Source organism: Oncorhynchus tshawytscha, linkage group LG11, assembly GCF_018296145.1.
Source record: "Oncorhynchus tshawytscha isolate Ot180627B linkage group LG11, Otsh_v2.0, whole genome shotgun sequence".
Lineage (NCBI taxonomy): Eukaryota > Metazoa > Chordata > Actinopteri > Salmoniformes > Salmonidae > Oncorhynchus > Oncorhynchus tshawytscha.
This window is the reverse complement of record NC_056439.1, coordinates 1,448,642-1,472,487: the sequence shown is the minus strand read 5'-3', so window position 1 is coordinate 1,472,487 and position 23,846 is coordinate 1,448,642. Positions and strand designations below refer to the sequence as shown.

Here is a 23,846-nt window from a genome sequence, read left to right as displayed (position 1 = left end):
GACAGCTTGATACTTTGTTTCTCAGTGTACTCATGTAAAAAAAAAAAAAGAAGAGGAATATGAGGTAGGGCTGGGCGATATGGCGTAAAAATCTTAATTAATGGGCGATTCATGATATACACCAAGTTAGGCCTGCCCAACCCTCTTCCTGGAGCTCTACCTTCCTGTGGGTTCAGTCCAACCCCAATTTAACACACCTGATTCTACTAATTAGCTGCTCAACAAAACCTAACTGAATCAGATATGCTAAATTAGGGTTGGACTGAACCTACAGGACAGTAGAGCGCCGGGAAGAGGGTTGGGCAGGCCTAACTTGGTGTATATCATGAATCGTCCATTAATTATGATTCACCCAGCCTCATAGTACATTGAGAAACAAAGTATCTCCAGGAAGAGGGTTGGGCAGCCCTGCTCTAAGTGTACAAAACATTAGGAACACCTTCCTAATATTGAGTTGTACCCCCTTTTGCCCTCGGGACAGCCTCAAAATGCATTCCACAAGGATACTGGCCCATGTTGACTCCAATGCTTCCCACAGTTGTCAAGTTGACTGGATGTCCTTTGGGTGGTGGACCATTCTTGATACAGACGGGGAAACTGTTGAGCATGAAAAACCCAGCAGGGTTGCAGTTCTTGACACTCAAACCATACCCCTTTCAAAGGCACTTAAATATTTTGGTCTTGCCCATTCACCTGCTGAATGGCACACATACACAAGCCACGTCTCAAGGCTTAAATCTTTATTAAACAGGTCTCCTCCCGTTCATTTACACCGAATGATGTGGATTTAACAAGTGACATCAATAAGGGATCATATATATCCCAAAAAGGGATCATAGTTTTCACCTTGTCAGTCAGTCATGGTAAAGAAACACTCAGTGTGTATCTTGATATTTTCAAAGTTATGGGTGAGTCACAATATATATATTTTTTAATGTTCTCTAAATAAGCTTTGTTGCACTATTTATGCTCAATGCACTGCATTTCAAACAGCCTGGGATAATCTATGCATTTAGGATTTGTTAAATTATACCTAGGGTAAATATAAGCCTTCAAACCTAAAACCCACTAATAATTACATTTATTTTTTTTTTTTTAAATAGTTGTGCTTTTTGCAATAATCACTGATCTGGTTTTCAAGTTTATCTCTAAAAAAATGCCCTTTGTTACAAAATTTGCCAGAACCTGCACAACTTCTGGTAGCAGCCATTATAGAAAATGAACATCTCAAACATAAGCCCACTTGCTAGTGCAGGGGTAGGCAACCCTGTTCCTGGAGTGCCACAGGTACTGACAGATTTTGTTCCAACTAGGCACCACACCTGACCAGAGGTAGAAAAGTACTCAATTGTCATACTTGAGATAAAGTAAAAGCTATACATCAAATGTATAGCTTTTGATGCACAATTTCCTTTAGAACTTCATTTTTTTTTACAGCCAGGGGCACACTCCAACATAAATGCTTCCTTTGTAAATTGTTTAAATGAGTCCACCAGATTAGAGCAAGTAGGGATGACCAGAGACATTCTCTTGATAAGTGTGTTAATTTGACCATTTTCCCTGTCCTGCTAAGCATTCAAATTGTAACTAGTACTTTTGTCTGGGAAAATGTTTGGTGTAAAAAGTGCATAATTTTCTTTAGGAATGTAGTCTCAAATATAAAATACCCTCAAAAACAACTTTAGTACTTCAAATAATTTTTACATAAATACTTCACACCACCTTACCAAATTGATCAGTTCAGTGACCATCTAAATTCAACACACCTGGTTTTCCAGGTTAGTTAAATCAAAAACATGAAGGGCCTGCAGCACTCCAGGACTAGGGATGCCTACCCCTGTGTTAGTGAGTAGCCAGCTAATCTTTAAAGTCTTGCCAACTTGGATCTATTTGCTTGCTCACAAGATATAACAGTTGAACCGTTATGAACATGCCCTCCTAAAATAGCCTGTTCACTTTGTTTAGATCAAGTGGCCTACCTGGATAAGAAGATGCTCATTTCTCTGAATGAGAACGAGTTGCCAATGCCTTATATAATGTGTCTTTCTAGGCTCATTGCACATCTAGAACACATAAGTCCGTCTAAAATGCTGCTAGCGGTACCACAATGCTGAGTGCATCAAACTGAGGATTATTTTCATGTTCATTGACAAGCCCGTTTTAGTAGTGTCTGCTCTGTTAGACATTTGAGACCGATTAATTAGGGCCGATTTCAAGTTCATAACAATCGGAAATCTGTATTATTATTTTTTTTTACACACCTTTATTTAACTAGGCAAGTCAGTTAAGAACACATTCTCATTTTCAATGACGGCCTAGGAACAGTGGGTTAACTGCCTGTTCAGTAGCAGAACGACAGATTTGTACCTTGTCAGCTCGGGGGTTTGAACTTGCAACCTTACGGTTAACTAGTCCAACACTAACCACCTGCCTCATGAGGAGCCTGCCTGTTATGCAAATGCAGTAAGAAGACAAGGTAAGTTGCTAGCTAGCATTAAACTTAATCAATCATAATCACTAGTTATAACTACACATGGTTGATGATATTACTAGTTTATCTAGCGTGTCCTGTGTTGCATATAAATCGATACAGTGAGCAGTCGCGAAATAGGACTGTCATTGCTCCAACGTGTACTTAACCATAAACACCAATGCCTTTCTTAAAATCAATACACAGAAGTATATATTTTAAACCTGCATATTTAGCTAAAAGAAATCCAGGTTAGCAGGCAATATTAACGAGGTGAAATTGTGTCACTTCTCTTGCGTTCATTGCACGCAGAGTCAGGGTACATGCAACAGTTTGGCCTGCCTAATTTGCCAGAATATTATGTAATTATGACATAACATTGAAGGTTGTACAATGTAACAGCAATATTTAGACTTATGGATGCCACCCGTTAGATAAAATACAGAATGGTTCCGTATTTCACTGAAAGAATCAACATCTTGTTTGCGAGATAAGTTTCCGGATTCGACCATATTAATGACCTAAGGCTCGTATTTCTGTGTTTATTATGTTATAAGTCTATGATTTGATAGAGCAGTCTGACTGATGGTAGGCAGCAGCAGGCTCGTAAGCATTCATTCAGACAGCACTTTCGTGCATTCAGCCAGCAGCTCTTTGCAATACTTCAAGCATTGCGCTGTTTATGACTTCAAGCCGATCAACTCCTGAGATTAGGCTGGTGTAACCAATGTGAAATGGCTAGCTAGTTAGTAGGGTGCGCGCTAATAGAGTTTCAAACGTTACTCGCTCTGAGACTTGGAGTAGTTGTTCCCTTACTCTGCATGGGTAACGCTGCTGCGAGGGTGGCTCTTGTCGATGTGTTCCTGGTTCGAGCCCAGGTAACGGCATCCCTCTGGATGGAATCTATACTGTTACACTGGCAATACTAAAGTGCCTATAAGAACATCCAATAGTCAAAAGGTATATGGAATTCAAATGGTATAGAGAGAAATAGTCATAATAACGACAACCTAAAACTTCTTACCTGGGAATATTGAAGACCCATGTTAAAAGGAACCACAAGCTTTCATATGTTCTCATGTTCTGAGCAAGGAACTGAAACGTTAGCACATATTGCACTTTTACTTTCTTCTCCAACTTTGTTTTTGCATTATTTAAACCAAATTGAACATGTTTCATTATCTACTTGGGATAAATTGATTTTATTGATGTATTAAGTTAAAATAAGTGTTCATTCAGTATTGTTGTAATTGTCATTACAAATATTTTTTTTAAAGACCGATTAAATCGGTATCTGCTTTTTTGGGTCCTCCAATAAATCGGTATTGAAAAATCATAATTGGTCGACCTCTAATAAAAAGGGCATTGTTAAAGGTTAAGTTCTCTATTACAGTAAAATAACATCTGGATGTGTTTCGGTTTCCATGTGACTGATTATGTTGGACCAAATCTGAAATGCAAATAGAGAGTTGAAACTGCTTGTTGTTATTGTGTGGCAGGGAGGGGCTTGGTGTCTGTGTGTGAGTGGAAATGTGTACACTACACATCAGTGAAGGAGCCAAAACCAAAAAGAAAACCCCCCATAAAAATGAAAACAAAACCTTGATTCTTGCCATACAGGCATTTGGAACATTGTGCTAAAACATTAGATATATCACCCAACCCTAATAGAAGATAATGTTATCAGAAATCAAGACTGAGTTTTAGTGGGTAATACTTCTCACAAGACAAAGCTCCCATGAAAATTTCAGGATGTTCTTTGAAAAACAGACATTCTCACCAATAAGAGAGAGACTAAACCCTAACATAAAGTTTTTTTTTTAAAGTGACTGACATGTTGAGTTGGGGTTGGGTAACAGGGGGTACGGAGCGGGCAGACTTCCTATGGAGGAAACCACTCTTGAAACAGGAGCACATCCTCTGGCCTGTCCCTCCTCTAGTGGGCACTTCCATGTCACAGGCTAGCTCCCTGGCCAAAGGCCCTGTTTGCACGTTTCCTTCCCCCCCAAAAATCTAAGACTTTCCGTTGCGGGACATCCCCTCAGGCGTAGGACTGAAAAGGGTGGCCCAGGGCCAAAGCTGGACCAGAGTAACTTGGGATTTTGGAACTTGAGCAAGACCCAGGGAATTCCACTTGAAGATCCTACAGCAGCGACTGGCCCAAGAGAGAGTGCAACATTCCTCATCCCTAGTCCCTACCTTATTCAAACTTCAGCCTTCATCTAGCCTGGTTTCAGATCAGTTTGTGCTGTATAGCCAACTCCTGGGACCAGGCTACAGTTCATCACTCAACACATGATATGTATACAGGCAGTGACACCAAATCTCTGGATGTTTACAAAATATTAGCATAATGCTGAATCTGCCCTTTGACAAAATAGCTTTTAATGTTGCCATGAAGCTGATGGGAGGCCCACATGCCATGAGGATTATATGCCATATTAGAGAGCCCGAGTCAATTCCTCCGGTCAACAACATGGTCTGATTTCAATGGTGATAAATGACAATGTCACTGAATCCCAGCCAAGCATCTATAAGTACCTAGGTGTCCGGCTAGACTAAACTCTCCTTCCAGACTCATATCAAACATCTTCAATCTAAAATCAAATCAAGAGTCGGCTTTCTATTCCGCAACAAAGCCTCCTTCACTCACGTCGCCAAACATACCCTAGTAAAACTGACTATCCTACCGATCCTCGACGATGTCATCTACAAAATAGCTTCCAACACTCTACTCAGCAAACTGGATGCAGTTTATCACAGTGCCATCCGTTTTGTCACTAAAGCACCTTATACCACCCACCACTGCGACCTGTATGCTCTAGTCGGCTGGCCCTCGCTACATATTAGTCTCTAGGTCATCTACAAGTCCATGCTAGGTAAAGCTCCGCCTTATCTCAGTTCACTGGTCACGATGGCAACGCCCACCCGTAGCACGCGCTCCAGCAGGTGTATCTCACTGATCATCCCTAAAGCCAAAACCTCATTTGGCTGCCTTTCGTTCCAGTTCTCTGCTGCCTGTGACTGGAACGAATTGGAGAGAAAAAAATTTTAAAATTAAAATTAAATTTAAAAAATGTAAAATAAATTTTAAAAATAGCTGAAGTTGGGAGACTTTTATCTCCCTCACCAACTTCAAACATCTGCTATCTGAGCAGCTAACCGATCGCTGCAGCTGTACATAGTCCATCGGTAAATAGCCCACCCATTTTTACCTACCTCATCCCCATACTGTTTTTATTTATTTACTTTTCTGCTCTTTTGCACACCAATATCTCTACATGACCATCTTATCATTTATCACTCCAGTGTTAATCTGCAAAATTGTAATTATTCGCCTACCTCATGCCTTTTGCACACAATGTATATAGACTATTTTTTTTCTACTGTGTTAACAAGTCAATTGTTTACTCCATGTGTAACTCTGTGTTGTCTGTTCACACTGCTATGCTTTATCTTGGCCAGGTCGCAGTTGCAAATGAGAACTTGTTCTCAACTAGCCTACCTGGTTAAATAAAGATGAAATTAAAAATAAATTTTAAAAAAGCCTCTTTTGTCATCCACAAAAGCAAAGACGCTAAAGGCAGATAGTTAAACAAGTACAGCCAATTGCTGAGACATTTTACTCTGATCTCAGACTGTAGGCAGGTTTCCATTGATCATGGTATAGTCGACAAAAGAAATGTCAATTTTTTTTTTTTTAACAAAAAAAGAAAAAGAAATGAGAACTTAATATATAGTTTACATGTAAACAATCTAAGCCAACCCCATCTGTTTTGCCCCATAGCTGCGCATGCATCGATTGTTGCTGCTAAACAGCCAACCCGTCTATTCAGTGCAGTCTGTCTCACAAGACCTAGCAGCTGTCAGTCGATGCTCTGCTGTCTTAAAACAGTCATTCTAAGTCAATGTAATGAGAACTTGGCGTTGGCTCATGACTGACTTCACGCAGAGAAGTGAGTGAGTACACAAAGCTGACACTGTATACACTGGAGCAGCTTAGAGGTGTAAGAGACTAGTGAAGACACCACATGCCACTTTACGCGGGCACAGACTCCACCGAGCACATCTTATTTATCGCTTAATAAGGACATAAAACCAGGTACACACTGCTACCTAAAATAAACTCTGTTCTTGATCTCAGACAAAGATGATCTTGACCCTCTGTTCAACCCACATCACATGTCTAGCTAGCTAACTAGGCTAAGGCTAGTGTAGAGCAGCCATATACATATGTAGGCCTAGCCCTAGCCTAAGTTGATGCACAGCCAACAGCCACATGAGTTTTTTTTATTTTAAAATGGTTTGTCATTTAGTAGACGCCCTTATCCCGGTTGAATTATAAGAGCAATTAGGGTTAAGCGCCCTGCTCAACAGGACATCTACAGATGTTCTCACCTAGTCGGCTCAGGGATTCAAGCCAGCAACCTTTTGGTTACTGGCCAAACCCCCTTAACCTCTAGGCTACCTTCTGCCATTTTGCTCTGGCTCCTGGCAGTTGAGTAATGTCAGAATGATTTGGTAGACATCTACAACACTAATAACCTAGCCTATTTCTGTTCATTTCCATGAAATAAAACACAGTAGCCTATTCACTGATTTGACATTCTAAAGGGGTTGTCACGCGCTGAAGACGTGGATGTCGATTAAGGCAGCCCCCCGCACCCCTTTGGTTCAGAGGTTAGGTTAAAAGTGGAAGACATTTCATTTGAAGGCATTCAGATGTACAACTGACTAGGTATCCCCGTTTCAAGTAGGATATTAAATCTACTCTGCTTGTGGTCTTTGGTCTCAACAAATGTCTTCCAAAGAAGGTATGTTACTAGAGGCCTACTTAGAATCACAGAAACCTGACATTTAAAACAGATTAACAATTGAAAAATGTATTGAACTTAGTAGGAAATCAACTAAATGTTTTGAACATTAATTTTCCCTAGTTAATCATAAGTCATGAACAAACTGAATCAGTGATTTGTATTTTGCACGCGTATGCCTACAGTACACTGTGTAGCCGTTGGCAATGAGGCTAATGATAACGGTCTTCTGGTAGAGATGGAAAGACTTTCTCAAAAACCTTTTCAATTAAATGTTAACCCAAACGTAGCCAATGCCTTTCTGGCAGAATTATATGATAATTTTCATCAATCCAGTGGACATTTGTTTAGCAAATTCTGAAATAACACAAGGGCTACAGAAACATTGATAACCAAAAACATTCTCTGGCTGGTGCTCACCTGCAATACAAGGTAACTTCACCAAAAATAATAAATTTCTTATTTGACACAGATCTCAAAATTAGTCTCTTGGTGTTTAAGCATTGTTGACATCCAATTATTTTTCCCAATAAAAATGTATATTTACTTCAGTGTTATTTTAGAGTGAAAACATAAACAAAAGATTTGAGCCCAATGTTACCAGCAAAAGAGAGGCCCACTTCAACATACATCCACTGAGCCCCCTGCAGAGAGCCAGCCTACCAGGGTGATGGTCCGTGTGGAGGCAGAGGGTGTGTGTTGCCTGCATTATGAAATAAGCTCACCTTTCCATTCTAGAACCTTCAATTCTTTGGAGTAACAATAGACCTAGGGTACATCAAATATATGTTATTGTTACAGTTATGAAGTGCGGCAGCAGGGCTCTCAGATGGAATCCCTACTGCCTAAACAGACAAGTCAATGTTTATTTTCTTACAGTGGGAGTGTGGCCTACTGCAAATTAACCTCGGAAACACTATTTTTAGTCCGCTGCACTGAAGGTTAACCTGAGCTATTCTGGGCTGCATCACCAATTGTAGTGAACCGATAAACTCTTAACAAGCTCATCGCTGGCTTCTAATGAGACCAGTAGAGTACCAGTTGCACTAGGAAGGGACAATCAATTGTCAAAGCAAGCAAGCAATCTCTCCTGGCCTGAACAACTAATTGTGTGGGCTACCTACAGCTACACTACTCTGCATTGTATTAAAGCTCACATGCAATGTGAATAACAGAGGTGGTTCTATTCCAAACAGTTTGTCTGAGGCTGCCCCAGAGAGTCCCGCTGCACATGTTGGCCCCTGATAACTCCCAAAATGGCCTGCAAAACAGAGAGGCGTCTGCAAAAGTCACGTTACTCTTTATTTTTAGAAATATTCTGTTTCTTCACTGGCTTTTCCAAATGGAACATGCAATCGCTTTGCACCTAGAAAAGGAGACACAAAAGTACACCAGTGTTGAGTGTTATGAAAAACGCATTTGGCATGTCTTGCTAGAAATCCTTGACTTATTAATGACAAGGAAACCTCAGAGGCTTGCAGTGGGCTAAAAGCTGTACCCTCCTACAGCACTGCAACAGTTGCACTCTAAAGCAATATAGTTAAATCAGCTAACATCAGTGACTAAATTAAGTTAACCGGTTTGCCTGACAGATATCAGTGGTGTCTTCAGGTCTTTGTTCCAGCAATGAACAGGTAACGGATTGCCTCAACCTGTACAGGTACCCCCTGTATATAGCCTCGTTATTTTAATGTGTTAATTTATTTTATACATGTTTTAACTATATTTCTTGAACGGCATTGTTGGTTCATTTTACGGTAAGGTCTACCCCGGTTTTATTCGGTGAATGTGACAAATAACACTTGATAATACCAGAGTTCACAAGAAACCTGACAGACCCAACCCACTGGGCTAGAGTGCATGGAGATTATGATAATTTGCCCAGGTGAAGGTGTGCTCACAAATAAATCATGATGATTGCAACTTGTGTTTCAACCTTGTAACACACCCATAAGTCATTTGGATAGGATTTAGAGGAAAAACCTCTTCAAGGAAAACCCTTTTCATTTTTGCAAAGAATTCCACATGAATCGTGTTCTGGCCTCTAGACAATGGGTGAATGTTAACATCTGGGGATTTTGCAAGTTCATGCACAACAAATTGGGTTGTCAACAGACATCACCTGTCAGCAATGTGTTCCAGTTTATTGAAAAATGAAGGTATTGTTTCCAGAACTGACTATGGGTCCATGTACAAAATGTTGAACACAGTTGTTGAGAAACAAACTTTTGGTAGCTACAAACAAAAGTTTAGGGCGATTGGATACAGCTGGTTGCAAGCAAAGAGTCAGCCATAACGTTATAATATTAACCATATAGCTTGCACAGTCCAAGAGGCAAACTTGAAACTGCATAGGGAGAGACCTGTCAACAAGCCACAGTCAGCAACTGAATATAACCATTCCAGGGCAATAAACTCAACTGCATAAAAACTCACGTTTTGTGGCATTGATGAGATTCTTTCCATCCTTGTAGAGTTCTTTGATAAATCTGTTGGTTTTGTCCAACTCTGCCTCGTGTGCCTTTATTTTCTCCCTGAAAACGGGACTGTCCAGGTAGCATTCGCTAAACTCCAACGGGTGTAATCCCATGTCTTTAACGTTAGCTAGTTGGCTAGGTCAACTAGCTAGCATAAGAGGCTGTAAAACTGCTTTATAAAAACCACGCGCTAACTAGTTAGCCACCACCAACAAGTTGCTTGGTGTCAAGAGAAAAAAAAAAACGTTAACCAACTAAAAACGTTTTTTTAGGGTGAGCAACTAGCTTGAGCTGTCCTCTAAAATAACTCGTTAACGTAGCTAACGTTTGCTAGCTAGTCTTCCCAAATCATAACGTGTTGGCTGACTTGCTAACTACTAGTTTCTAACAACAGCTAATTCACGAAGTAACTTGGCTAGCATGTTACTAGTAGTTGAAAAGGAGCATGGCATTCCTAAATTAGCAACTATTTTGTTAGAGCTTGTTCAAGAGTAACAGCAAACCATTATTTAGTTCGGGAAAAACTCAGTATATTCTTGTGTCAATCCAAGTTGTAGTCCACGTCGTCCAATATAGACATTCAATTGACAGTCGAAAGGAGAAACTCCTATTTGACAAGTAGGCGTTGAGCTCAAGACCTCCTCCCAGACGCGGGATAGGGCGTTTATTGGCTTCCACCCACCTTCTGATTAATTCATACATTTGCCAACAATGTAAAATATTTACATTTTCTACAAAATACATACTTATAATACATCTAGCCGGTGTCCGTTTTTTATTATAATATTTCAGACGCTCTAACTTGATTTTCTTCACTCAGAACATCCACAACTTTACACAATGGAATCATGGAAGATATATTTGTTCCTACCCGTACTTATTTACTCAGCGGACATGTGCCGTAGTTCTTATTATACCTAAGACTCTACAGTATAAAGATAGGCAGAAACTGCTACATCAATAGAAATCCCCGATCACGCTTTGTAGGCCAGCTAAACTCATGAGTAGAACGCGTCATCGGTATAACGGTCCTTTCGCGCCAAACTGCGCATGTTCAGGCCATCAAATCAAAGGTACACCTTCGATATGAAGTTGTTTTTGACAAAAATGAAGACGTGTCAGTTTGTCACATTAACGAGATTAGAGCAAATAAATTCAACTACTTGAGACATGGTCTTCAATCTAGGCTGTGCCTTTAGATTTCGAGAAGATTAACAGCTAATGAATAATTTTTCACTTATTTTATTGATTTCTCTAAACCAAAACCGCGGACTGTTCTGTTGGTCTTGCTTCGCAATCGTTCCCGGAAGTCTGGTGATGTTGCGTCTCTGGGTTTAGAAACTCTTATTATACTTCACTGTCAGTGGTCTTCAGCTAACGGCGCGATCAGATGCTGCTATCGCTACATTTTATACTGTTAATGTGATCCTTTATAACGTTACTGTTGTATTTAAATGCATGATTGTGTGATACATATATAGTAAGTCATCAACATCACTGAAAATGAAGTTTTACACAGTCTGCTGGCTATATTTAGCTAGTTAACATACAGTAGTAGCTAAGTTAGCGACTCGTTTTGAAAATAATACCTAGTAGGTAGCTAGTGATAGTGCATGATGAACACAATACTGCTAGTTAGCTACACTCTTGTATCATTTGATGTGGCTAGTATATGTGGCATTTTGCAACGATAGTCTAGACTTGTATGATTATAACGTTAGCTTGCTAGCTCGTGTATTGTGGTTAAAACCAAAATATCTGCTGCACACTTTTACAACCACAACAACACCTAAACTAAACTGCTCATCAGTGTGATGAATGTTGTGTGGCTATGCGTTTATGTTTCTGTGTGTTCCTAACATATGTGTCTCCTAACTCATCAGTGTGATCGGAATGCCCAACACCAGCACCAGGCCTAAGCGGGGCAGACGAAACCGTCGGGTGCCCAGGGAGGACCCTGCCAGGAATGAGCTGGTGTCCAGGTCACTGGAGAGTGCCCAGCAGTGTCTGTTCAACCAAGACTATGGGACTGCCTTTGTCCACTACCTTCTCGTCCTCAACCTGGCTCCTGTGCTGAAGGACTTTGCCAGTGTGGGTAGCAAAGGAAAGCCTGTAGACCAGGGCTCTCCAACCCTGTTTCTGGAGTGCTACCCTCCTGTAGGTTGTAACTAACCTAATTTAATTTATCAACCAGCTAATTATTAGAATCAGGTGCGCTAGATTAGGGTTGGAGCAAAAACCTATAGGACTGTATCTCTCCAGGAACAGGATTGGAGAGCCCTGCTATATACCATTCAGCCTGTCTGACAATTGACATTCCCATTGAACTTTCAGAATTTTTTTATTAGATTTGTATTTGTTTTCACATACACCAGATAGGTGCTGTGAAATGTGTTATTTTACAGGGTCAGCCATAGTAGTATGGTGCCCCTTTAGCAAATTAGGGTTAAATGCCTTGCTCAACCTTGTTGGCTCAGGTATTCAAACCAATGACTCTTCGGTTACTGGCCCTTTTGTTTTGAAGTTGAAGTGTGTATTCTCTCTGCACGTTATAATACAAATCTTTACCACTGAAGGGAAAGACAAGTGAGGTCATTTGTAGATTAGTTCAATACATCACCAATAAAGTTTTTATAATGTGTGTTTTCAGGAGTCCTTTAGGTTCACTCTGTTCAAATGGGCAGATGAGCTTGACTCTCTGGGGCGCATCCAGGACCTGTTTGACTGCTATGAACAGGCTCTGGAGCTCTTCCCTACTGATGAGGTCATCATCAACAGCATGGGCGAACACCTGTTCAGGTAGCCCTCACTCAACAGTCTGACTGTGTCTTGTCTGTAGGTTTGGGAACTGGAAAGAATTTACTAGTCAGAGTTATGGTGGGGTAATATTGTACCTTAGGTTGTGCTCAATACCGGGTCAAGACTATAGTTATCTTTTCTTTCATGTCTTGCCAATTAATTGTTTGTTTGCATGCAGTGGTGTAAAGTGATTGAACCTTCGAGACAGCGCTGTGTCCTAGTAAATGTGTCACAGTATTCTTAGATCGCTCACAATTGTTCCATTCCAATCTTCAATGCACGCTCCAGAATGGGATTCCGGGATGAGGCCGCTGGTCATTTCCACAAGGCCCTGAAGCTGAAGCCGGACTACCCTGAGGCCAAGGAGAATTTCTACCGCGTGGCCAACTGGCTGGTGGAGCGCTGGCACTTCCTGATGCTCAACGATCGCAGGAGGAACCACAAGTACCAGCAGGCCATCCAGAAGGCTGTTGAGGGAGGCTGCAACACTGTGTTAGATATAGGCACAGGGACCGGTATCCTCGGGTGAGATTTCTTTTTGCCTATTACAGTTAAAGGGATAGTTCATCAAATGAAAAAATTACATATTGCTTTCCTTAACCTGCAAGAGGTCTTTGGACATTTGGAAATAGTGCCAGCCACTGCCAGGAAAACAACTAAACCAAAGAATGGATTGCTGTCATACCTTGTACATTCCTTACAGGGTAAGGAAACCAATGTAATTTTGTAATTTGGGTGAGCTATCCTTTTAAGTGCATCTTTTGTTTTATTACAGTGGCTATGCTGTATGAATAATTAGGTTAAAGTTTTACAATCTTAATGGTTAGTATTTATCCCAGAGAAATCTACACATCTCTGGGATTGACTACGTTTGTGTTAAAAACACTTAACTGTCATGGCTGTGGTCTGTCCATTTCTATTAGTTTGTTACTGCTTGTAATCCTTGTTCCTCTCTGGTCTCTCTATGGACAGAATGTGTGCTAAGAAGGCAGGGGCGGCTGAGGTGTACGCCTGTGAGCTGTCCAAGACCATGTACGAACTGGCCTGTGAGGTGGTCACCGCTAACGGAATGAACGGACGCATCAAGATCCTCCATATGAAGTCGCTGGAGATGGAAGTGCCTAAAGACATCCCTAAGAGGTGACCTTTCACCTTCCCTCTTACTCTGACATCTGTATGGGCCAGTTTCCTGGACATAGATTAAGCCTAGTCCTGGACTAAAAAGACATAGAGACTCCATTGAGCATGGGCATCAGTCCAAGACTTAATTTAACCCCATGTCAAGACAGCAGAGTCTTCCAAAAACGTCTGCAACCCTACTTCTTTAAAGAGTATCTTGAATAAATTCCATGTCCTCTCCCAAAATAAAATACAAGTAATGCCCTTGTCTTTTTCTACTAGAACTACCTATGCTGATAACTACTTTGTTGAGAGAAAATGTACTTGCTACGATTGTGATGTGTTGTCTGACCTAGCTTACTTTAAGATGAATGCACTAATGTAAGTCGCTCTGGATAAGAGCTTCTGCTAAATTACTAAGATGTAGTTTGTGGCCTGGAAACTGTCCCTATGCGTCGTCCTCTAATGTGTATGTACCGTTTGTGTGATGTGTTTTCTGTGGTAGGGTATCGCTGGTTGTCACCGAGACTGTGGATGCCGGCCTATTTGGTGAAGGTATTATAGAGAGCCTTATACACGCCTGGAATCATCTGCTTTTGCCTCCACAGGTAATTAACTAGCATAGGCAGCCATTTTGAGGATTAGTTTTGTGTTCATACTGAGTTCCAACACTGTAGTGAATACAAGCCACCCTTTAGTGCAAGTCTGAAAGCATTACCGTGATTAGTAAGTAACAGGACTTGGTTTTAGTATTGATTATTTATTTTACTTTCTCATAACATTTTAGGTTTCATTACAACCATGGATTTAGATGCCAGTCATGTTCATGTGTTTCATTCATTTAACAGGATTGTCTGTCTCTCAATTCAACACAAGTGATCGCAAAGTCATCTTCAAGAGGCTTTACCTATATTTTTGTCACAATCACAATTGTCAAGCATGATTATGGAGCATCAATCCTCTTATATTAAATGTCCTTTATCCAGCCAAATCCTTTGTTTATTGGCAAAGAGATTCCTCCAAAATCATTTTTACAGTAGGAGGCTACAGTACCAATCAACCACCTTCCTCAATATCATAATGCTGCAGTCAATATAAGCCAACAGTGCCATCTATGGTCTCAATGTGATACTACATTTGAGGTAAAAAATAAAAAGAAAGGATAGATGAAAATCCTTTACATTAAGATTCCCTACAGACAAGTGCATTTAGTAAACATATAATATAAATTGCAACAACAACCAAAATCCTATTATAGCAAAGTTAATGGCATGAGGCCTGATGTATGAAGACGTGAAGGCTCACTTTCTGCTCCTGCTACTGCAGAGCACCCAGGACCCATCCAGGCCTCCCTCCCAAGCAGGCCGGGTCATCCCTGCCGGAGCCACTGTGTTTGGGATGGCTGTCCAGTGCCTGGAGATCCGCCGTCATCACAGGTGACCTGTCCCTCTGTTGTTAATAAAGGCTAACTTAAGTCAGTCAGACAGTGTTCTTCAACGATGGATTCAGTGGTATAATTTATTTAGCACGTTTCAATGCCACAGCATTTAGAACAGTACACCAAACATCAAGAAGTTCAACATGTTATTCACCTTTCGTGTCCTCATCTGTTGGAATATTTCATTGTCGACATGGAACAACAGCTGAAGGCCTTATGTCCCTGGAGGTTGTGTGTGTGTGTGTGTGTGTGTGAATAGACACCGGTGTTAATATTCATGTCATACCATCTATTTATAACCATGTGCCTGCAGGCTGTGTGTGTCTGAGGTGGGAGGCCTGGCCACGGCTGCAGCCGGAGAGCTCCACAGCCCAGTAAGCTGCAGCTCAGAGGATGACTCCACAGAGCCCTACACCACAGAGAGACTGAGCAGACTGCCTGGAGGCTACACGCCCCTCACTGAACCCTTCAATGCCCTGGACATAGACTTCAACAACGTGCAGGTGAGCGGCAGTAAAGCGTCTTCATGTGTACATAGATAACGTATAAACCAGAATTACATCTCTATGGGGAATCTACTGAACTGTTAGTTATCATCAACAGCAACGACTTACAGCTTCACAGTGGCATTGCTGTGTGTAGATTCTGTATAATGATAACAAAACAATATGTCAAAAGCCTCATACTCTCTCAAGCTTTTCAAAATCGAACAAGCTAGTTAGCGTGATATTTGGCTATAGGTTCCAAGAATACAAGAGCAGTGATTGTATTATGCTATGCTAACTGTACCCCAGGAGCTGGAGGGTCTGTGCTCCAGGGAGGTGAGCCGGGTGCGTCTACCTGTAACTGGGGAGGGTCTGCTGGACGCCCTGGCCGTGTGGTTCCAGCTCCACCTGGACCAGCAGAGTAGCCTGTCCACCGGCCCTAAGGAGGACACCTGCTGGGAGCAGGCCATCTACCCCGTTCAGACACCACACAGTAGGATCATTTATATAAGACATGTATGTACACTGAGTGTACAAAACATTAGGAACACCTTTCCTTTAGCCCTCAGGACAGCCTCAACTCTTTGGGGCATGGACTCTGTAAGATGGCGAAAGCGTTCCACAGGGATGCTGGCCCATGTTGACTCCAATGCTTCCCACAGGTGTCAAGTTGTCTGGATGTCCTTTGGGTGGTGGGTCATTCTTGATACACACAGGAAACTGTTGAGTGTGAAAAACCCATCAGTGTTGCAGTTCTTGACACAGTCAACCAGGTGCTCCTGGCACCTACTACCATACCCCATTGAAAGGAACTTAAGTCTTAAATCTTTTGTCTTGCCCATTCACCCTCTGAATGGCACACATACACACTCCATGTCTCAAGGCTTAAATATCCTCCTCCCCTTCATCAACACTGATTGAAGTGGGTTTAACAAGTGACCTCAATAAGGGATCAAAGCGTTCACCTGGATTCACCTAGTCAGTCTGTGTCCCTCAAACTCAACTCTGGACCTTGAAGCCAGTTCCACTGCTGTTTTTAAAAATCATTGTTCTCCTCTAGTCAGACTGATTTAGACCTGGGACACCAGGCGGGTGCAATGAGTTATCAGGTAGGACAGAAAACCAGCAGGCTCCGGGCCTCGTAGGGTAAGAGTTGGGTACCCCTGGTCTATTTCATGGAAAGAGCAGGTGTTCATAATGTTTTGTACACTCGGTGCCTATACACATGCAGTGAGGTAGTATATTTATACAACTGCACCCTACTCCTCTGTAGGAGTATGATGTAGTGTTGCAGTGCATAGGGAGCAGTGTGCATAAACATCTCTACATAGAGCCCTTCTCATCATACAGTAGAGATGCACAGAATGCACTGTAGAGACTGGTCAAGTTCTACACAGATTCTCCTGACATCCACTCAGAACAACTATTGCAGTAATAAATTACACATATATTACACACTGTACATAATATATACAAATGGTGTTCTTACATATTCCGCTGTAATATTTGTCCCCTTCTGATGTTTGCAATGCAATTCCCCATTCTGTCAAACGGGGGCAGTAGGCCACATACAGAAGAAACCTATTCCATTGAAGACAGTAGGCAATGACTGAAGTCAACTTCCACTGTAACCTCGAGGCTGTTATTGGTTGTCTTTGGTTTGCCTAGCTGGATTTCACAACCGTGAACATTCGAATGGGTTGAATGAGTTCTATGCAAATAGGCTTGACCTTTTGTCTGTACTCCTTCATCCTGTCAGGCTATTGTGCTCCTTCCAGACGTAGAACAGCAAAGTGAAGTTGTACCGTGGTGTTGTCGTTGAGAGGCACCATCATTCAGCTGCCGAGCTCTGTGTTGCTAATTGACAGGGGCAGCGTCTAGGGACCCACCAGACACCATCCCCGCTATTTTTCCCGATGATCATCGACATCCGTTTCCCGGCTGCCGTGGCGAGACAGGCGGGTGCACCGGGATTGCCTGTGACACTCTTTAGTGTTCATGAATCTCTTATAGGCTATACATATGTATTTTCCCCAAACGCCCCCTGACAACGACAAGCCACACGCTGACGTGATGACACAAACAGATGTTATTCCTACAGGAGTCTCTCTGTCTGTGTGCCTCCCTCGCTCCCCTGCTCCTACCCCTCTCTTCCTCTTTCTTTTTGTGCAGTGGCAAAGCATCTTGGTCCATGCCAGTTCTGTTTACTTGTTGTTGTGGTTCATGAATAAACAGTCATGTGTGCAAAACAAGGCCTTATAAAAAAGAAAGAAATCAACTTGTTTCTTATGATATGCCAAGAATTTGTACGTCATTTGCAATTTTACGTGCTTTATCTATTAGACTTAAAAAGGGTCACACACTTCAAAACAAATGTGCATACAGTGAGTGTATAAAATGTTATGAACACCTGCTCTTTCCACGACATAGACTGACCAGGTGAATCCAGGTGAAAGATATGATCCCTTATTGATGTCACTTCAATCAGTGCCATTTCCACTTGCCACTTCAATCAGTGTAGATGAAGGGGAGGAGACATGTTAAAGAATTGAGACATGGATTGTGTATGTGTGCCATTCAGAGGGTGAATGGGCAAAATATTTAAGTGATGGTGCAACGCATTGGATGGTTGTTTATTCATTGTCAATAGGCTTGTATCTGTCCTTATTCAAATGAACCATAAAATGAAATGTCTCGTCAGATTTTCCCCTGAGGCCTGGTGACGAGCTCATCGTTGAGATCTCCTGCCGGGACGCCTACCTGAGACTCTGCAGCGTTGCCATAGCGAGAGACGGACGAGAGTTCCGTCTAGACGACTGTCTGGATCCAGACATACCTAGAAACAACCCAGGCCCGAGCGGCAATCCCAACCCAAGCCTTAACGCTGAGGCAGAACTGTGCAGTGCCCTAGCTTGCCTCGGGACAGAGCAGAGCAGTGGACCTCGAGACTACACCATGCTGGAGTGTGCTGAAATGGCCCTCCTCAACAACCAGCCCTACCACGATAGTTTCCGCAGGGCACTGGCTAAACTCATCAACAACCTGAAGGACGCTCGTTCGGTCCAGGGTCAAGGGTTAGAGGTCATGCCTCTCACTGACCCCCCAAGTGGCCCTATGGACCCTGGTCCCGACCCCTTCTACGTGCTGGACGTGTCCGAGGGCTTCTCTGTTCTGTCCCTCATAGCAGCCAGTCAGGGCCAGGTGAAGGCCTATAGTTCGGTAGAGAAGACCCAGCACCAGGCGGTGCTCAGGAGGCTGGCCATGGCCAACGGTGTCCCAGAGGAGGCTCTCGAGTTCTGGCTGAACCAGGTGGAGGACGAGCAGGCAGTGCTCCAGAGACCCTCCAGGGAGAAGCTGTGGAGCTCCATTATATTAGACTGTGTGGAGACCTGTGGCTTAGTGAGGCAGAAGCTGATGGAGAAAGCCACCCTAGCCAGGTAGGAAGATGGAGCAAGCGCTGCTGGGAAAGATAGCTTTGGTAGACTACTTGGGTTTGGAAGAATCTGTCCCTTTTTTTTGTACAATAGTTTGATTGTTTTGGTGGGGTCCATCCATGGCAGGTGCCTGTTGGAGGACGGCGGTCAGATCTTCCCAGAGAGAATAGTGTTGTACGGGATGCTGGTGGAGTCTGACACCCTGCTGCTGGAGAGTGCTGTCCAGGGCCAGGAGCCGACACTGGGCTTCAACATCGCCCCGTTCATCAACCAGTTCACTGTGAGTTACTGACACACCTCCCCAGATCCGCTGCATGCTTACTGCATCTCCCCACCTGCCTTGCATATGTCGTCACTAGGGCCTGAGGTTTTAATGATATAGTTAAGCAATAAGGCCAGGGGGGTTGTGGTATATGGCCACGGGCTGTTCTTATGCAAGATGCAACACGAAGTGCCTGGACATAGCCCTTAGCTGTGGTATATTGGCCAGATACCACAAACCCCCGAGGAGCCTTATTGCTATTATAAACTGGTTACCAATGTAATTAACATTAAATATTAATGTTTTCATATGGGTATACATTCTGATATACCACATATTTCAGTGAATCAGCATTCAGGCCTCAAACCACACAGTTTGTTTTGGATATACTGTGTATATATATATATATGTATATATATCTCTTTACACAGTGTACAAAACAATAGCAACATCTGCTCTTTCCATGACAGACTGACCAGGTGAATCCAGTTGAAAGGTATGATTCCGTATTGCTGTCACTTGTTAAATCCAATCAGTGTAGATGAAGGGGAGGAGAAGGCTTTTTAAGCCTTGAGACATGGATTGTGTATTGATGTGACATTCAGAGGGTGAATGGGCAAGACAAAATATTTAAGTGCCTTTAAACGGGGTATGGTAGTAGGTGCCAGGCGCACTGGTTTGAGTGTGTCAAGAACTGCAACGCTGCTGGGTTTTTCACGCTCAACCGTTTTCCGTGTGTATCAAGAATGGTCCACCACCCAAAGGACATCCAGCCAACTTGACACAACTGTAGGAAGCATTGGAGTCGACATGGGCCAGTCCATGCCCCGACAAATTGAGGCTGTTCTGAGGGCAAGCGCCATGCGCTACCATCTGAGCTACAGAGGACCGAGTCCGGTCACATTGTCAGGAAAACCTCCTGGCTGTAGTCACACTCCTCAGCTCTAAATGTGCATGCAGTATACTCTGATAACTAACAAAGTCATATAGTAAATTTACTGCATGGTTAGGGGGAAAAGTATGGTCAACTCAGAAATTCATTGTACGTGACACAACTCCCAAACCTTTCTCGCTCAACATGTCTCCTCTCATATCTGGTATTCCCTCTCATGTCAATGGTGCAATAGTCATAGTATTGACAGCTGCCTCGATGTTCTTTGTACCTTGCATCATTCTTCTGAATCAAAGGACAGGCTCCTGAGACACAGCAACATGTTGCCTGAGGGTTGTAACATCTTGACTCAAGATGGCTGCTGACATATAAGGCCCCCCCCCCCACCAAATATTCTGGCGAAAGCTAAACATTGTTTTCTTATAGTTTCTTTCGCAGAACTAGTGGTTCTTGGGTCTCCCGTATTGCAGTTGCGCTCAAGTGAACCAATTTGAAATGGCACAATGCATTTAAACTGACCTTTTACTGTGCTTTTTTAAGTAAAAAAAACACAAAAAAAATTTGCTTGCAATGCAACCTTCTACGTTGAAACTTCTCATCTTTTCTTTTATCTGTCTTTCCGTCCGTATTACGGGGAGCTGAGAAATCCTTTTAAGTTGTCTGTCTTTTCCGGTGTCATGTTGGCGCTCTAATTTTCGGCGTTGGCTCCCGCGGGACGGCAGTTTGTTTAAACAGATGTTGTCTCTGAAGAGCTCAGACAAGGGCACGACTGTCACTCTGGGGAAAAGCATCCACACGGCTTCACGTAAGGACATCCCTACCTGGATCCGTCAGGAAGCATTACATCAATGACATCCAACGGAGAGCGGCGGAGACACCGGGAGCTGTGACCGGGAGGAGGAGGAGGCGGCGGCATTCGTTTGTTCTCTGTGACAGTGACACTCCCGCTCTGTCGCTTGTTGAGCACTCTCCTCCTGCTTTCTAGAGTGTAGTGGTGCGTTTGCAGCAGGTCACATGATGCACACGACTCTAAAGGAGTTCTAAGAGTTGGAGATTTTGTTAAAACGCCTGACAACTAGTGAAAGGAGCTGGAGAGGTTTGGGAAACACTGAACTGGACTACATGGACTGCCTTGTCATTCTGTTTTAAAGGGCTTGAATTAGTCTCAGATGTAGGGTTGTATAGATGTCCGCTGAATGGACATCTAATATGTAACAATGATATGATCTCTCTCCTTCCTAGGTTCCAGTCCATGTGTTTCTGGACTTGTCCACTCTGCAGTGTAGACATCTCAGTGACTCTGTAGAACTCTTTATCCTGGACCTCATGAACACCAATGCCAACTATACCAACAGAGACGTCAAGGTAAAGCCCCAAACCCAACAGATTCATTTAGTTATAGATACATTATCAGAAATTGTCTGAAACATTCATATAAAAAAAATAAACATGGTAAATGGCACCATTGTCTGCTTACACATTATACTGAGGTTAACACTGAGTTAGTTTCCAGATCCCTTGGCAGTGTCAGTACTTCCACTGAGCTGTGGCCCTGACCATAGACATAAACTCAGCACAAAAAGAAACGTCTCTTTTTCAGGACCCTGTCTTTAAAAATCTGAATAACTTCATTGTAAAGGGTTTAAACACTGTTTCCCATGCTTGTTCAATGAACCATAAACAATTAATGAACATGCACCTGTGGAACGATCGTTAAGACACTAACAGCTTATAGACGGTAGGCAATTAAGGTCACAGTTACGAAAACTTAGGACACCAAAGAGGCCTTTCTACTGACTCTGAAAAACACCAAAAGAAAGATGCCAAGGGTCCCTGTTCATCTGCGTGAACGTGCCTTAGGCATGCTGCAAGGAGGCATGAGGACTGCAGATGTGGCCAGGGAAATAAATTACATTGTCTGTACTGTGAGACGCCGAAGACGGCACTAAAGGGAGACAAGACGGACAGCTGAACTGAGGCTGGACTGTGGTCTTGTAGGCCTGTTGTAAGGCAGATCCTCACCAGACATGACCGGCAACTACGTCGCCTATGGGCACAAAGCCACCGTCACTGGACCAGACAGGACTGGCAAAAAGTGCTCTTCACTGACAAGTCGCGGTTTTGTCTCACCAGGGGTGATGGTCGGATTCGCATTTATCGTCAAAGGAATGAACGTTACACCGAGGCCTGTACTCTGGAGCGGGATCGATTTGGAGGTGGAGGGTCCGTCATTGCCCGGGGTGGTGTGTCACAGCATCATCAGACTGAGCTTGTTCTCATTGCAGGCAATCTCAACGCTGTGCGTTACAGGAAAGACATCCTTCTTCCTCATGTGGTACCCTTCCTGCAGGCTCATCCTGACATGACCCTCCAGCATGACAATGCTACCAGCCGTACTGCTCGTTCTGTGCGGGATTTCCTGCGAGACAGGAATGTCAGTGTTCTGCCATGGCCAGCGAAGAGCCCAGATCTCAATCCCATTGAGCATGTCTGGGACCTATTGGATCGGAGGGTGAGGGCTAGGGCAATTCCCCCCCAGAAATGTCCGGGAACCTGCAGGTGTCTTGGTGGAAGAGTGGGGTAACATCTGGCAAATCTAGTGCAGTCCATGAGGAGATTCACTGCAGTACTTCATGCAGCTGGTGGCCACACCTGATAATGACTGTTACTTTTGATTTTGACCCCCCTTTGTTCAGGGACACATTCCATTTCTGTTAGTCACATGTGGACCCTGCTCAGTTTGTCTCAGTTGTTGAATCTTATGTTCATACAAATATTTACACGTTAAGTTTACAATTACTACTTTATTGATTACAAGTGTCTATTTCTATGGCCCTGACTGTGTGTTTCTACCAGGTCCAGGCTAGTGCCTCAGGCAGGGTAACTGCTGTGCCCTTCTGGTACCAGATCCACCTGAACGAGGAGATCAGCGTGAGCACCTTCAACCAGGACTCCCATTGGAAGCAGGCTGCTGTGGTGCTGCACCAGCCCCTGGCAGTGAGGGAGGGAGACTGGGTACGACTGGCCGTCACCCTGCAGAAGAGCTCCATCTCCATATCAGCCAGTATAGAGGAAGAGGGTGAGGAGACCGGGACTGTGGATTCTGTTAGAGTCCGCTCAGTGACTATCTGTGATAAGTAGATGTCTGGTGATATGAAAGTACAAGAGTCAACTTCATAAGTGTTTAAAAGGAGGGAGTTGTGGTGCTTTTGATTCTACAAGAGCATCAAGTCCACTCAGTCTTACTGGGAGAGAGGTCAAGGTATCACTCTGCGTTCTATATTGTGAGTGTGAACTGCATATATGTCGAGGAGGGGAAGGGATTGGACTATGGATTCTCCTGAAGCGCCAGCTCTAAAATGACCCATGGTCTACAATAGCTACCATCTCAATATGCCTTCTCACAGGACTTTCACAAAGACATTTACATGTTTTATGATGTGCTCACCTTGAGACATTTCTTTAGTGTGTTCATAATCTTGTTTTGGAATGACGTCTCTTGATTATGGTTGCAGTCTTCATTCAAATGTTTTGTATCAGCACTTTCATTTTATCTCAAAGAATAATTTAGAAATCAAAGAAAATCATAATGAACAAACAAGAGACTTGGTGTCATCTCAACATTGTGTCAATTTCTTATTGACACTAGCAAAAAC

The 23,846-nt window shown here is 43.0% G+C and overlaps 2 protein-coding genes across 3 annotated transcripts in view; one reads left to right on the top strand and one right to left on the bottom strand.

Annotated features, from left to right (window-relative positions):
* The window catches only part of LOC112261286 (rho GTPase-activating protein 10), a 72,860-nt gene extending 62,439 nt beyond the window's left edge, over window positions 1–10,421 (bottom strand). Inside the window, exon 1 of one of the 2 annotated variants that reach the window (XM_024436542.2) lies at window positions 9,721–10,421. In XM_024436542.2, coding sequence (XP_024292310.1) covers window positions 9,721–9,874 — 154 coding nt within the window. In that variant the 5' untranslated portion in view covers window positions 9,875–10,421. The remainder of the gene's footprint in view (window positions 1–9,720) is intronic. The other variant, XM_024436541.2, reaches the window with a different exon arrangement.
* Window positions 10,422–11,089: 668 nt separating this feature from the next.
* On the top strand, window positions 11,090–23,811 carry LOC112261285 (protein arginine N-methyltransferase 9). Its single transcript, XM_024436540.2, has 13 exons — window positions 11,090–11,241; window positions 11,645–11,852; window positions 12,412–12,560; window positions 12,849–13,085; window positions 13,533–13,700; window positions 14,185–14,287; window positions 15,006–15,115; window positions 15,431–15,620; window positions 15,912–16,095; window positions 18,304–19,039; window positions 19,163–19,316; window positions 21,433–21,555; window positions 23,047–23,811. The coding sequence occupies exons 1-13, from the start codon at window positions 11,216–11,218 to the stop codon at window positions 23,329–23,331; spliced, it is 2,673 nt and encodes an 890-aa protein (XP_024292308.1). The 5' UTR covers window positions 11,090–11,215; the 3' UTR covers window positions 23,332–23,811.
* The last annotated feature ends 35 nt before the right edge of the window (window positions 23,812–23,846 follow it).

Excerpts from the sequence above, each read along its gene's own strand:
- LOC112261285 (XM_024436540.2), top strand. The coding sequence starts at position 11,216 with ATGCATGATTGTGTGATACATATATA. Across the intron at positions 12,561-12,848 it reads ATGGGCGAACACCTGTTCAG|AATGGGATTCCGGGATGAGG; the intron begins GTAGCCCTCACT and ends TGCACGCTCCAG. Across the intron at positions 15,621-15,911 it reads TAGACTTCAACAACGTGCAG|GAGCTGGAGGGTCTGTGCTC; the intron begins GTGAGCGGCAGT and ends ACTGTACCCCAG.